The sequence below is a fragment of the Eulemur rufifrons genome, chromosome 10 (assembly GCF_041146395.1).
Source record: "Eulemur rufifrons isolate Redbay chromosome 10, OSU_ERuf_1, whole genome shotgun sequence".
Taxonomy (NCBI): domain Eukaryota; kingdom Metazoa; phylum Chordata; class Mammalia; order Primates; family Lemuridae; genus Eulemur; species Eulemur rufifrons.
This window is the reverse complement of record NC_090992.1, coordinates 8,276,910-8,292,692: the sequence shown is the minus strand read 5'-3', so window position 1 is coordinate 8,292,692 and position 15,783 is coordinate 8,276,910. Positions and strand designations below refer to the sequence as shown.

Genomic DNA, 15,783 nt, shown 5'->3' with positions numbered 1-15,783 from the left:
CAAGATCCCTCCCTCCGACGTCCCTAGGCATCACTGGTCTAGAGATTCAGAAAGCCCCCAGTAGGGGTCCTCCCGCCCCCCATCCCCCACTTTGCCTGCGGGGACTGCCCAGATCTAGGTACATCCTCCCCCATCCCGCTCTCAGGCCGGGATTTGGAGGCCGCAGCGCCCCCCACCCCCCAGCGACACTGACAGTTCCTGCCCAGGCCCGCAGTGGCATGAAGGTGGCCTTTACCTCCTCTTGCAGGCTGGGAGGGAGTACAGCCCGCGCAGCTGGGCCAGCTGCAGCAATCGCCACCGCCCTCCATTCATTAAAAAAAAAAAAAAAAAAAAGGCAACAACAACCTCCACTCGAACCTCCACCCCTCTTTGTAAAACAACGCCGGCCCCTAGAGGAACAAGAGCCAGCCCCAGCAATCACGGGTTAAGTTCTTTTCCGGCCCCCCATTCATAAAAAAAGGAGTGCAGCGCATGCGCACGCGGGGTCTCTTGTGCCCACCCATTCATAGAATCGCGGGCGGCGCGCATGCGCACTGGAGCGCCCTTCCCTCCCATTCATAAAAAAGCCATTTTCCCAGGCAGTGGTTGCAACATCGCCGCCGAGGCAGCGAGCGAAGCTGACAGCGCGGAGCTGGCGCTGTGGAGCGCAGGGAGCCTCGCCGGTTCCTCCGGCCGGCGTCTGCGAGTACAGCAGCAGCTGACTTGCTTGGGTTCCGGGATTTACACAGACGTGGAGCGATGCTTGTGACTCTGCAGCTCCTCAAAGTAAGTCCATGGCCGGTTTTGGGATCTGAAACTGCCCCTCTCTGAGCCGCGAGCTACTCCCCCTCGGGCTGGGGTAAATGGTACGCTATTTCTAGGCGCGCCTCAGTGTTCCTTCCCCTCTGCCTGCGCCTCCTTGAGTCGCTGCGGTGCGCCGCAGCTCCCTGCCGCCCTCGGCCCGGCCGGCACGGCGCCGGGGGTGTTCACAGCCTGGCACCGCTGTTTCCGACCCCTGGGCATTGCCAAGCCCGGCTTCCCCGCCCTCTGCGACTCGGGAAGCCCTGTGCGTGTCCCGGGAGTTTGCCTCTGGCCTGGCCTCTTTCCTCCTGCTGCCACCACCCGCCTCGAGCGCTGGAACGGGTGGCTCTGGGCTTGGTCAGGAGCCACCGCTTAGGTCGGGGGGCGCCCTCACCCTGGTCGGCTCGTCTACCCCCCGGCTCCGTGCCCACGGTGTCAGCTCTGCCATATACCTCCCTAGCCCGCCGCAGCGGCCTATGCTCGACGTAGATTTTTCTTTCTCCTTTGGAGCGGTGACGGTCTGCGTTTCCTCCCCATTTGCCTTTCTCCCTCGATGGTCAGCGCAGGGCCGGCCAAGGACTGGGCATTTCTGCCCCCTCTCCTTGGCAAGGCGGTTCCTAGCCGTCTGACCTTTGCTCCGCTGCTGCATTTTATGCTGTGCAACTGCCTTACAGTTGCCTTTTCCTTCCCCGGCTCTGCAGGGCCCGAGGATCCTCGGCCACCCCGTGCCTCCCTGTACCCCGGCACCTAGGTGTGCCAGGCCCCGGGGCCCCCGGGCCGCGCTAGGGCTGTGGTAGGGGCTGAAGGTGCGTTTACATAACGCCGGGCGTGTGGGAGCTGGAGGAAGAGGTTGCGAGCTTAGGAGAGATAAGGCTCCTACTTTCCCTCCTTCCTTCTTGGTGGTACCAGGCTTGACATCACCGGGAAGAGAGGACAGAGACGGTACGTTCTGAAATATTGTGAATCGCCAAAGCTTCGGGGGTAGTGAGCATGACGAGGGCGGGTTGGGCCAGCCAGGGCAGCTGGAGCTTGGCTCCATCACTGGGGCCAGGGCTATGCCCAATTCCCCCTCCATGCAGACGATCAAAAAGCATTCAGACAGTAGCTACTCTTGTACAAGAAGACGGTTTCTCAATTCTCTTTGATTGGGGCCTGGGGGGGGGGGTTGTGGGCAGAAGAGGCAAGACAGACGGAAAATGGTTGCATGGCTTGAAGGGCTGAGGGATGGACGAGAGAGGCGAAATGGGCCAGAGGCCCTGGATGGTAGGCAGAGGGGAACGCTGCTGGCTGCCTCTCCCCAGCTGCTGGGTGGGCATCCATATTGCCAGGCCTAGGTGCAGGCAGGAGGCCGTCTTCTGGCGCAGCAAGGCTCCTGGGAACCCCTCCTCCCATTCCCTGGGGTGATTAGTGCTGGAAATAAGGTGTATGTTCAGTAGGGCACCCAGACCTGGTGGCATTCCCCTTTCCTGCCTCCAAATCAGTGGCGTGATTCTCTCCAGTTTGGGGAGAGGCCAGACACCCTAGAGGCCAGAGAACCTGCGGAGGGGCGGCAGCCAGCGCATGTCTGTCTGGTTAGCTGACCAAGGCTCTCAGAGATTCAAAGCTGGAAGGTAAAAGGCCCAGAGCAGTTGGGAAATGTGAGTTTATCAATCTCTTAATAAGCTCGGTTTGGCCTAAGGCCCTATCCAGTATTGCACTGGTGGATTTCACAATGTTTAGAGTTCTCCGGATCTTCACACAAATGGAGCATAAACATCTGAAATTTTTAGCTTTTTTTTTTTTTTTCTTTAGTGCGGGTGTGGGACTAGGAAAGGGAGGGCTTCAGTTGGGGTCTCCCTCTTTCTTTTTTTCTCTCTCTCTGTGTCTCAAGAAGTTGTAGAGATGTCCAGTGAAATTGCATTTCCCTCTCTTCCCATCCCTTGGGAGGGTCCTCACGTGCCAGCAGGCTCTAGACTCATCCTAACTGAACAGTGCGTACACTGACCAACTGAGCTGTGTGGCTGGCACTGGTGGTGGTGGGGGTGGTGGACGGGAGGCATTTTGGTAGCAGATTTCTGAGATCTCAATGGATAGATATTGGTCAGCTACCGTGAGGGAGATTTTGAAGATATCTGTTGGTTATCTTCTGTTTTAGATTCTGAACTCGGGAGTCATTCCATTTTCGTGGGGCATAAATGCTTTCCTGCCCTTAGCCCTCGTACCTAGCCCCATGACCTTTTCCAGATTACCCTCTGAAATGGCAGCATCTCACTGAATAAAGCTTTGGTTGGAGCTGGTGGCAGAGACAGAACACAGAATAGAACGATTCCAGGCTAAAGCAGGGCAGAGGCTGGGGGCTAGGGGGCCTTTGGAACTCACAGATGTCATTTTTGTCTGCATCCTTCCAGAATCGGTGGAGAGATATGGCTCTTTGGAAATCCGCCCTCTGCCCAGTTCATACCCCTGACCCTCTACTTTGGTAATCCTGACATTGCATATGCCCAGAGGTTTTGCTCACTTTCTTGAATAACAAATGATGGTAGCCTTGTAGTGCAAAATTTTAAAGTAAGTAAAAATTAAGGGAGAAAAAACGCCATTAACACTTCCCAAAGTAGCCTTTGAGGTGTGTTGCTGTGGGGTTTCATGTTTTGGCATTTTCCAATGCTAACAGTCCCTTGGTATGATATCTTTAAGCCCACAGATTTGGGGCCCCACATCATTTTTCTCAACTCTGGCCATCCTGTTAGGTAGGGCCTAGGTGTTTGTACCAAGAAGGCCTAGGAAGCAGCATTCCTCTTTATTCAGAGAAGCTGAGTATTTCTTTGAGAATTATAGTGTTTAATTTGGTTTCAAATTCAGAGTGCCTGTCATCTGGCCCCTACTGAGGTGGAAGTTCCCTCATGACCACAATCTGGGTAAGGGTTCTTGCCCAAGCCTCTGGATTTGGGGATAATGTTGAAACTTTTGGGGTTCAGATGTAGACATGGCAGAGTTTTAAAGGAAGGGAATTGGCAAGAGTGGAGAAGGTTCCATGTCATGGCCAACCTGAATCTGCCTGCCAGAGGGGAAAGCAGTGACTCATTAGAATATGTTTGCTCTTTCAGAAGAGCCAGAGAAAGAAAGTGATGAAGAACAACATATGGAAGCTGTATTGCTCCTTCCAGACCAGCCAGGGGCCAGGGCAGAGCAGTTGAGTGGCTAAGCAAACCTGTAACGTGCGGCTTTAGTTTACCCATCTCCAGAATAGAGAGAACAAACTACTCCCAAGGGGCCAGGGGCCAGCAGAGCTGCTAGTGAGTGGCCAGGATGAGGGCCACAGTCATTGTTATTACTGAGTTTCTAGGAGGAGGGCCTGATTTCAAGGGCACCCCTTCCTACACAGGAGGTGTGGAGTGTTGGGTGATGTTAGGAAGTGGGGTATTCTTGGCTCGCAGGGGTCTGGGGCCACCCTGCAGATCCGGACATCTGACAAGCCTGGGGAATATATCCAGGCCATGTGGCTAGGCTTAAGAGGCTCCACAGTTCAGCTGTGATCGCGATTGTTCTTTCCAAGGACAGGCCCCAGTCAGTGAAGGAAGCAAGGGCACTGGGGACGGAGCACAGATGTGCTGGATCCAGCAGAGGGAAGGGGCCCTTCGGGCAGGTGGCCACTTGCAGAAGTGTGGTTTCCCTTGTGGGTAGTCTTTCTTTTTCTGGTGGGGGAGGGGGAAGTAATTTCCTGCCCCTGTCCCAGGAGTAAGCCAAAATCTATTACTGTAAGTTCATTTCTTGGTGGAAGGTAGGGAGACAAATAATATGATTTTGGTGTCTGTGGGAGAAAGCCCTCCCCAGGGGGTCTGGAGTTCTGGTCCCAGCCCAGACTTTGACTTGGGCCAGTAGTTCCCAAACTGTGCCAGTGGTTAGCAGGCTCCTTCTAGCTCCCATCTTGTCTGACTCTTGGCTTCTAATCCCTCTTTACGGGGATCTGAGCAGACAACAATTAAGGGGGTAATACAATGAAACAGAAACTTGAAGCTGATTAAAATAGGCCAAAGCCAAAGTGCAGCAAGACTCCCACCCATTCCTGTGCTGAGGCTTTGGAGCTCAGCTGGTTGGTTGTGGAAGAGGGAAGAGGGTTGCGAACTGATAACTGGTGATGGGACAAAGTGATGAAAAGCAACTGTTTTCTTTTGTGATCTCTGACAGATTTTGGCCAGAGGTGAGCTCCTTAGTGCTGGTGCTGGGGGCTGGGAGAGGAAGAAGGATTCCCAGACAAATCCAGTTGCCTAAATGCTTTATTCTCCCACTGGGGCCATTCTCAGCAGAGATTGTCTTCCTCTGTGGGGTGTAGGGAGGGGCAAGTCCCTGGCTTCCCTCACCACCACCCCACCTTTAAGAATTCCTTTTAAAGCAATAAGTCATCACTTGGTTGTAGCTTAATTATCTAAACTGGGATGTTGTCACAAAGAACCAAGCAATAGTGGTGGGCGGGCTCTCTGGCAGCTAAGGGACCTTTATTCTGAGATGTTAAAGGGTTAAACAACCTTCACTGAAAGATCCCGCTGAGACTGAATGGGGCAGTGCAGAAACTGCCCATTCATTCAGAGCCTCTGGCCAGTGTGTCATTAGCTGACCTGTAGTTTTCAAAGTACAACTGTCAGCTGTTCCAAGTATTTCCCAGCTCCCCTCCCTAGGGTAAGTCAAGGGGAGGGTGTGGGTAGGTGGGAACAGGTATCTCTCTCAATTGCACGGACATTTAACATGCCTCTTGATTCTTTTCAGCCTGTGCTGAGCGGTCTGCAGCCTGGTGCTCAGCCCCCTCCCCACAGGTGCCAATGCACTGAGTGTCAGACTGGCTGGCTCTGGGATCCCAGATCGGCTAAGCAGCAAATACAGGGTTGTGCACTCCTGGGTTTTTAACATCCCGCTGATGCGGTATTCTAGGATGCTATTCTTCTTACCCTAGTTCCTCCTTCCTTCCTGAGACCTGGACCAGGAAGCCCCATCAGTGAAGGTTCCCTAGGGACCCTTAAGTTCAACTTGACAGGTGGGGAAGAGAGGGCATTCCTTGGAGGGACTGCTTGGTAATGAACTACAAGTGAGACCCATTTAACTTTAAGAAAACTACAAATGAAAACCCTTAGTAAAGGGGAGTGAGGTGACCGAAGGGATGGCAAGGAGCACTGAATTGGGAGTGAAGGTGACTAGAGCTCTGAGCCTTCCCTGAGTGACAGAGATTGCAGCATCACTGAAAATTCCCCTAACTGGGGTCCTGTGTGCTGTAAGGCCCTGTCTGGCTTCACTTCCCTGCTGGGGGCTTACTGAGCCCCAGGGTGGCCAGAAGAGGTTCCCTGAGGGCTGGAGGAGTTGATGGTTGTAAAAGTGATTGGAGCTTTCGTGCCTCCACGAACAAGCTACGGAGGGCTTCCGCAAGTCACTGTAAATCACAGGTCATAGGTCTGCATGGTTGAGGTTCCAGCCTCTGGAGCTTCTGCTGTCTGGGTTCAGATCCTGCCCTGACATTTGCTAGCTCTATGACCCTTCGTGCTGCCATTTCTTCCTCTGCAAAATGGGCACTATCTCCAAGTGTAGTGAGGATTAAGTGAGAAAATAAATCAATGAGGGCTTAGTACAGAGCCTGGCACCAAGAAATGTTTCTTAAATATTAGCTGCTTCCATAATTATTATTTATTATTATTAGAAGGTTGAGTGGAAGTAAAAGTTCCCTTCCCTCATGCTAATCCATAAAAGGGTGCCACCTAAAATTTGACAGAGGTGCTTCTTTGGCTAAGTGCAATGCTGGCTTTGTTTCTCTGTCCAGAGTCTTCCAAATTGGCCATCAGTCTCTTCCAAACTGCTTAAATGAGGCAAAGCCTCCTCTCTCCTATTTATATTATAAATCTCTTCCTTCCTTGCAGGGGAAGCAGAGAGTACATATTAAACTGCACTTAAGATTGTCAGCGGTGCTCAGACTGGAAGGTGGGTGTGTCCCAGTGAGTAGAGATTGATCAGTCTAAAGCAACTGAGAGTTTTCTTTTTTTTTTTTTGAGACATCATTTAGCTGTGCTGAGGGGTTATCAAACAGGCAGCTCAGGAAGTTGTTTTCCTTTGTCAGCCAAATAAATTCATCAGAGGCTCTTAGAGGGCCCTCCTGTGGAGGGTTCTTGTTAATGGGGAGGTGGGGCTAGCGGTGGAACTCGGAGCCAGCCATTGGTTTCCATTGAGTCCTGCATCAGGGTTATGATCGGGAAGATGTATCTTAGATTGTGCCTGCTGGAGCCATCGGATGCTGCACATCCCAAGAGAGCCAAGTCATCGTGGGCCAAGCTCCCACCCCCACGTCTGGCCTCAACTGCAGGCTCAGATGTTGACAGCTGCCTCTGGGGGGTGATGGGAGCCTGCTAATGCCAACATCCCCATTGTCTGCAGCGGCTGCTCCCACCCTGGCTTCCTGGTGGGACTTTTCCATGGATTGAGGAATCTGCCTTCTGATTCCAGGGCCTATTAAAATCCCTGAGCCATCGCCCATTCCTTTTGCTTCAGCTGTGGGAAATGTGGCTGTTTTTAAAGAACCCCAGTCCCCAGGAAATGAACTGGAGAAAGGAGAGTGGATAATCTGCTTGAGGGAGAGGAGTGCTTTTACTCTTTCCAACAGCGTGGTCAGTCTAATCCTGGTCCTGGGAGACAGAACCCCAACTACATGGGGCAATGTGAGCCTCAAACTGCCACTGACGTTTTGTTGGCAGGACCTCGAGCATTCCTGACCTGGGTTTCTGGAATAAGGGAATCATGTTGTCTTTCTCCAGGGGTGAGAGTTCTGGATTTTCTGGAGAGTTTCTGCATTTTCTAGTCTTAGTCCAAGTCACTTTTCCTCCAGGCAAAATCCCCAGAGCTGGGAACTGGGGCTCCTAACCCTAGTCTGTTGATCCCAAACTCATTTATTCTAGAAGCAAGGCCTTGGGAGCCCTACGCAGAGTAAGTGGGCAGGCTGAGGCAGCATGCCCTGGATGGAGTTCCTGCCCTGTCACCTGCCTGGGCTTTAGAAAATCTCCTCTCCGTACAAGCTTGCCTACATTCCCTCTCTCCAGCTGAGACCACAGGGGCCCTGCTGAAGGCTGCCTTGGCAAACGACTACTCTTTGGTGGCAGACCTGCCAGACACTTAAAGCAAACTTTGCCGTGAGTAAGTCTCCCATTCCAAGGTGATGCTCTGGTTCTGTATGAAGAGAGCATGGGGGCAGGCATTGCTACTAGGTAGATTTTTTTCCAAGCCAGGAAAAATGTGCGTAAAGAAAATCCAGCATCTTTTAAGTGGGCAGGGCTGTGGGAGCAAAGCCAACAGTTGATGCTCTATGTGAATGCATGGGAAATACCAGTTCCCTGAACCGTGACCCTTGTAGGAAAGACTGGGTGCTTTTTGCATCTGGCAGTGGAGATGATACAGAGATGACAGCCCTGTGGATAAGCCCCTTTTTATCCCTTTCACGAGCTTTCATCTAGAGCTAGCTCTTTATTTTAGATGTGTTGGAAGCACCTACGGAAGTTCTTTTCCCAACAATTTTAACTATATCTGATCAAACTTGTCTCCACATGGGGAAGTACAATACTGAGTTGCTCCAGATGTTTTTTTTTTTTTTCCTCCAGGTCTTACAGACAGTTATAAGGACAGATGAGTCCCGGGGGCCAGGGTGTCATTCTCTGTGATGGGGAATATTGGGATGGGCTGAGTCCCGGGGGCTGGGGGGTTAACTGGAAGTGGAAACCTATCCGTGTCCCCTGCTCAGGCAGCACCTTGGAGGCCAGATGAACCTAACAGCAGAGGGGCAGGATCTGCACTCCTAATTAGCATCTTGAAAAGGCACTTATGGAAACCCCACCTCACAACACGGTAATCCAGTGGTCTTTTTTTGTTGTTGTTGTTTTAAAGACTGTCTTCCCCTTCTCCCCTCCCAACTCCATCCCCTGGGGTTCTTAAGACTGGGGTGGAATCTTCCCAGAGTTTAATCTTTCCCTTGGATTCCAAGCTGTGTCCCCTTGAGCAGAGGTCTTGGCCTTCTGCTGCTATTTCTTTAAATTGATCTCCAGCAGAATTCCAAATGTAAAGGTCAACAGGCAAGGAAATGGCACTTCTAATAGAAAACAATGTGCACTTTCTAAATTTGAACCAAGCCGTTTCCGCTCTTTGATTTAAGTGACTTCCTGGGGTTCCGTGTCAGGCACTGCAGTTGAATCTCTGGCCAGATTCCAACTTAAAATTGCACTCTCTCGGTGAAATTAGAAACTGATCCAGGGTTGGCTTAGCTATTCTAGTAAATAGCATTTAGGCTGAATGTTCGGCTCAGCACTTGGAAATGGGTGATGCGAGTGCCTCTCGAGAGGATTTCCCATCCGAGTTGTCAGAAGCTCCCATACCCAGGGGTTACTGGCCATTGGAGGTTGCTGCTCCTAGAAGTGGTAGTAATAAGTTAGTATCCTGGATGCGCAGGCATCAGATACAGCCCTTCCTTCGCTTGTGAATTGTGTGTCCAGCGGATAAACTCCGTGGGCGCACGCAGGGACTGTCTTGTTTTCTCCACACTGTCCTCAGCACCCAGCACAATGCTTGGCACAGAGTGCTTACAGCTGCTCAGGAAACCTAAACTGTTACTCTCTGGGGCAGCGATAAATTATTGAGCGCCTGTTGTATGTCAGGCAATATACTAGGCACCGGATATGCATTTTCTCATTTAATCCTCACAAGAACCCATTTTACACTGACAAAACTAAGGCCTAACGCTTAGAGAGATTAAAAAACTTATTCATGGCAATACTGTCAGGCTATGTTGAGAATTCAAACTTGGGTCTGATTCCAGATTCTGTTTGTAACCACTGAGCTAGGTATCTTAAATTAGGAGCACATTTCAGTGATTTACGAGAATGAACTGGGGCTGCTCAGGTTCGAGTCCCAGTCCTGCTACTGATCGTTTTGTGTGACTTTGGACAAGTGACGGTGAACATTAGTTTTCTATAAACTAGAGAAAGGGGATGACAGTAATTCCTTTTTAGGATCATTGTGAAGTCAATGGCTTCATGTCTGTGGTGCTTGGGAGAGTGTCTCCACATCTTACGGGCTCAGTAAGTGTTATTTCTACCACCGACTGCTATTACTGTTGTCATTACTAATCACTGAGCCTTGGGAATTGCTGGGAATTTAGTTCTCATTTTACTGGGCTCCCAAGGACCTGATGGGGGTGGTTGTTGACAGGCCACATACTGATACCTGGAATCCACTCTCTCTTCCTTTTCCCCACCCACCCCCAGGGCCCCTAGAAGCCTGTTTCTCCGTGCAGTCCAGGACCTCCAGCTCCATGGAGCCCCCGATCCCACAGAGCACCCCCTTGACTCCCAGCTCAGTCATGGTCCAGCCCATTCTTGACAGCCGGATGCCCCACAGCCGGCTCCAGCACCCGCTCACCATCCTGCCCATTGACCAGATGAAGACTAGCCACGTGGAGAATGACTACATAGACAACCCTGGCCTGGCCCCCACCGCGGGCCCGAAGCGGACCCGGGGTGGGGCCCCAGAGCTGGCCCCGACACCCGCCCGCTGTGACCAGGATGTCACCCACCACTGGATCTCCTTCAGTGGACGCCCCAGCTCCGTGAGCAGCAGCAGCAGCACATCGTCCGACCAGCGGCTGTTAGACCACATGGCACCACCGCCCGTGGCCGACCAGGCCTCGCCGAGGGCTGTGCGCATCCAGCCCAAGGTGGTCCACTGCAAGCCTCTGGACCTCAAGGGCCCGGCGGTCCCACCGGAGCTGGACAAGCACTTCTTGCTGTGCGAGGCCTGTGGGAAGTGTAAATGCAAGGAGTGTGCGTCCCCCCGGACGTTGCCCTCCTGCTGGGTCTGCAACCAGGAGTGCCTGTGCTCGGCCCAGACCCTGGTCAACTATGGCACGTGCATGTGCCTGGTGCAGGGCATCTTCTACCACTGCACCAACGAGGACGACGAGGGCTCCTGCGCTGACCACCCCTGCTCCTGCTCCCACTCAAACTGCTGCGCCCGCTGGTCCTTCATGGGCGCTCTCTCCCTGGTGCTGCCCTGCCTGCTCTGCTACCTGCCCGCCACTGGCTGCGTGAAGCTGGCCCAGCGTGGCTACGACCGCCTGCGCCGCCCTGGTTGTCGCTGCAAGCACACGAACAGCGTCATCTGCAAGGCCGCTGGCGGGGACGCCAAGGCCAGCAGACCCGACAAGCCTTTCTGACGCTTTGGGTCGAAGCCCCAGCGCTGCCCCTGGAAACGTGGTTCCCTTCTGACACCTGAGAAGACTGCAGCCGGCCCGAGGTTGTCTCCCCCTGCGGCTGCCTTGCCAGTCTGTCCACTCCCTGCCCCCGGCTTTGGAGGATACAGACCACCGCCACTTGCTCTACTCCCCAAGAGGATGAAGAAGCACTTTGGGGATTTTTTCAGGGTCTTGGAACTTTGTGTCAAACAGACAATGGCAGGGGCAGGGTGTGGTTTGCGGGGGGAGGATTTTTCTTTTTCAGAAGACGGAACACAGATGTGGACACATCTCCGGAAGTTGCAGCTGCTTGAATGCCTTCCCGGCCCCTCCTCCCCCTTCCTTTCTCTCTCCCTCTTTCCATTGTCTGTGGCTCTCAGAGGAGCCGGCTGCCTGGGAAGAATTGCTCACCGAGTGCCAGGGTACCTTTGAAGAAGACCCTTGGAGTCTTGACTTCTGTACCTTCTCCTTCCCCTCCTCGCTCCACCCCAGTTCGCCCCGACCTTTTGGGGAAGGCGTAGAGCACCCTAGCAGTCCCTGCTGTACATACTCGGGAGCCCGCTGAGAACAGAGGACAGCCTGTGAGTCCAAGCCTTGTTCCTCCTCTCCTGCCTCCCCGGAGCCACAGGACGGATTTAGGAGCCACCGCGCAGTGTGTCTCTCCCTTCCAGCTTCGTCACTAACTCTTGGGCTGTTCCGTTCATCACACCGTCCTTCGGTTCTTACCGAGCCACAGACTCGCCTGCCCACTACGTGTCCGAGTTCTCTCTACTCAGATCCTCTCCGGAAACTTTACGGGTAGAGAAGGCCAGGGCGACAAATGCGAGACCAAATATCATTTTGCCAATGAGTCTGAGGCTGTGGTCTCTGGATCCAGTCATTCTGTTTTTATAGAATAATTAAACCAGATGCTAACGGTGTTTTAAAAAAATAATAATAATAACAACAACTTGCTTCCTTTTGGGCCACCCCCAGGAAGGGCTGATTTCAAAATCTGGGGGCGAGCAACCTCAAGGAACATAATTCCCCTCCCCACCAAGAAGAGGATTTTAACAGCAAGGAAGAGAGGCAGCACCTCCCATTGGCAGAATGAATGGCAGTCGAGCCCAGCCGGGTTTGGGTTTCTTCTCTTCCGATTCTGCTGCTGCTGTTACAGCCTTTTGTGTATAGTGATGTGTCTGTATCTTTAATGTACATAGAGAGTCGATGAAAACAGAGTCTATTTTAGATTTAGGAAGCCCCGGTGTGGGGGAGCGTCAGAAGAGCTTGGAAGAGCTCGAGACAGGGTGGGGGAAAGATTCTCCAGGGGACACTGGGGACAGAGCCCTGCTTTAGTGCATAGCCACACCACCCTCTCCCGACAGCCCCCAAAGACGTAGCAACTCTTTCTCTCAAGGTGCTAAAGGACTCAGAAAGTGCAGCACGTCCAGTGGGTAGGTACTTGTTGCATGCAAAAGCTGTATTGTGTCTGGTCCTTCCTCCCCAGCTGTGGTGTGTGGGGTTTTTGCTCTGTGTGGTAATTTGTTTTCCCCTCTCTCGAGAGGACACGGCCGGGGTCGCAAAGAGCTTCCCCGGGCGAGATCGGAAGTGCATCAGGCAGAGCTGCCTCGCACTTCCAGTTTGTTCTGTAGGAACAGAACCGCCTCCAGGAAGGGGGCGATGAGCAGGTAGCTGTGACCGGCATGCACCCGATGCTTCTCCGGGACCTTTTTTTTCCTTCTTGAAGACTAGTAGTAACACCTTATGATTTAGAATAAGTTAATTGTAACCATAGGTATTTATTGACTGGAGGAAGGGAGGGTCATGTTATTTTCGGCTTTATTTATGTAACATTTGCTAGCTTGTAAAAGGCGAATGTGAAATATTGCCTCTGTATTTTCTAAGGCTGATTCACGTAGCTACCCTTGCCACATTTGTGATGGATGTATGGATGTTCTTGAATATTTCGGAAGGAATAGTAGAAAAAACATATTCAGCCAACCACTTATATTAATTGAATGTATCAGGAGTGTACTGAAGGGACTGGCGATGTTTCCTCAGACGAGGTGGCCCCAAGACGATCGCGCACACGTGCACTCTTCCCTCCAGGCCGCGGAACTTTCCCAGGCCCCTCCCTCAAATCGTCTCCGTGGGAAACGACCCAGTGGCAAGTTGCACTTTGGTGATCTTGGTGGTCTACACACTCATTCTGTGGAGAATTTATTTACATAAGCTGTGTATGTATACACACACACACACACACACACACACGCACCCCGACCCTCTACCGACAGAGACCCTGTTTCCCGGCAAGTGGCCTCCTGAACCCTGACATTTTGTGTACATAGTTGTAAACACGGATTTTTTCTGGGTTTTGGTTTGCTTTTTTCTTTCTTCCCCTCTGCCCTCTCCCTGTTTAGGCTTGTTCTCTTTGGTTTGCTTTCATGCTGCTGCAGAGATCTCTGCAGCTCTCCCTGACAGTCCACCTCGAGCCTCGTGTGTGCAGTGGCGAAGGGAAGGAGTGAGGGGACCCTCCCAGCTTCTCCCAGCTGTCCTGTGTAGCGGTCCCTCAGCTATTTGGCAAAAAAAAAAAAAAGAAAGAAAGGAAAAAACTGGCTTATCCATGGACCCTTTCCCTGCCCCTGGGGCCAGTCGAGGGCCACCGAGGGACCACGTACTCAGAGACATGGCCCATTTCTCTAGCTGCTTCTGGCTGTTTTCTGTACCAGCGGCTGGCTTGGCTGGATTATGCCTGGTCTTAACCTTCTGCGAAAAGCGCCAAGCTAGTCCCCACTCCTGTTGGCCCTGGGGTGGGTGGGGTTCTGCCTTCAATGGAAGTGGGGGACCAAGCCTGGATCCAGATCAGTCCTCCCAAGGGGCCCCGACTGCCCCCCGCACCCGAGGGCCAGCACTCCAGCAAGCACCCTGGCAACTGGGTCTAGGATAGAAAAGCCCTCCCAGGTAAATGGCAGGGCACGGCCAAGGCTTCTCCGAGTGCTGGGCAGGAAGCGAGTGAAGACCGGTCCTTTCTGTTGGCGTGGGCCCTTCACAGCCGATGGAGGCGGAAGACCTCATAGGGCATCACTAGTTCTTTCAGCCATATGAAGTCTGCATCCATGGCCATTGTACCTTGAGTACGGTGAGGCCCAGCTAGATAATGGCTTGTCCAAGATTGTACACGCGAAAAGTGTTGGTCTGGCCCTGGACCCAGATGACTGTCACCTTGAAGTATTCTCCTGTGCTGCCCCAGGAAGTGTGTGATGGGATGTGAGCAGCACAACTTCGCACCGTACAATTCACTAGGCATCCTGCAGCTCCACCAGCCTTCTGGCTCATGCCTTTGATAAGCATCTTCACGCCCTCTCTGCTAACTGTGACAGTCCATGACGAATCTTGAGTTGCCATTTTTTTGCTGTGGGTAACTGCGTTTGGTGTCTTCTCTCGCTTTCTCTTCTCACTGCCCCACGGTTTGGTTTCCTGTTACAAACAGAAAAGCTGTTCGAGGCTCCCACCCCTCCACGGTCCTACTTCATCTCCCCCCTTCACTGTAGCCCCCCCCCATCCCGCCACAAAAGTTACCACAGAAGGTTTTCTTTGTATAGAATATTTATTTTGAAGCTCTATTTTAATAGTATTTATTTTAGAAAGTCTACTATTGTAAGAGTTCTTCTGTTTGTGAAGAAAAAAACAAGTTAAAAACTGAATGTACTGATCTAGAAAATATATATAAATATATATTGTTAAATATACGCAGGACTGCTGTTTCTGTTGTGTCTGTGTGTATGTGTGTGTGTGTGTGTGTGTGTTCACTTCCCTGACGTCCTCACCCAGCAAGGCCCCAGATTTGTCAAAGAACAGCTGGCCACTGCGCGGAATGGAAATACATACCAAAGGCTTGTCTGCCCCTAGGTAACCTAGAACCATCAGAGGAAAGGCTCACTTCGTTTTGAAGCTGAATACTGCTAGATCTGCCAAATCCTCCTTCCCAGGCAAGCTGTCCCCCAAACTGGGGAGAGTTAGCGGTGGAAAAGGGTAATCCGACCTGTCCATTCTCCAAAAATTCTGCAGCCCCTCTGCCTTCATTCCCTTTATTTGGTGGCCCCCAGAGCAGGTTTTCACACACATATGCACATGCACACACGTGATTCAAGAAGCCAAACCAAAAAGCCCTTGGCGATTTCCTTATTTTCACTGGACTAGTGGACATTGCATAAAATCAGTTCCTTTGACCTCAAACCTTCCATCCATTTATCGACCTCCTAATGCACCTTCCCTCCAGTTCCCTGGTCACCAACAGCACTCAAGCTTAGAGACCCAACCGTTTCTCCTTTAGCGTAGCTGTGGGGACCTTTTCACTACCTTGATTCAAACACCAATTCCAATGAAAGCTACACATGTGAACACATGCCTCTTGTTTTTCTAGAAAATAAATTTATAATAGGTTTTTTCCCTATTGCCAATAAGTGATGGAGACACCCACAATGGCAAGGGGTGGGGGAAGAGAGGGCCTGGGTGGAGGGAGAGATCAGGAACCATGTGTCCAGTTCTTGGTTTTTCTAGGGGGTCACCAGTCACAGCCTTCAGGATCTTTTGTGAAATCCAAACCTCGAGTTCTTCTTGCAGACATCCAAACACATGCCGAGGATCCCTGGTTACTGCTCAAGAAGACCTAGGATGTTCTTCAATGTGTCCTTGTTTGCTCTAAAACTTTTAGCGTAAGATAGGCTCCCTCTCTGTCCTCTGTCGCCAGACCACGTGGCCTGTCCCTTTCCCGTAGGATGGACAAAGATTAACTAGTGCTC

General features: G+C 52.0%; 1 protein-coding gene across 1 annotated transcript; it reads left to right on the top strand.

Moving 5' to 3' along the window:
* Window positions 1-631: 631 nt before the first annotated feature.
* SPRY4 (sprouty RTK signaling antagonist 4) lies at window positions 632-14,535 on the top strand. Its single transcript, XM_069484150.1, has 2 exons — window positions 632-765; window positions 10,038-14,535. Exon 2 carries the CDS (start codon window positions 10,085-10,087, stop codon window positions 10,982-10,984), a length of 900 nt encoding a protein of 299 aa, XP_069340251.1. The 5' UTR covers window positions 632-765; window positions 10,038-10,084; the 3' UTR covers window positions 10,985-14,535.
* Window positions 14,536-15,783: the final 1,248 nt, after the last annotated feature.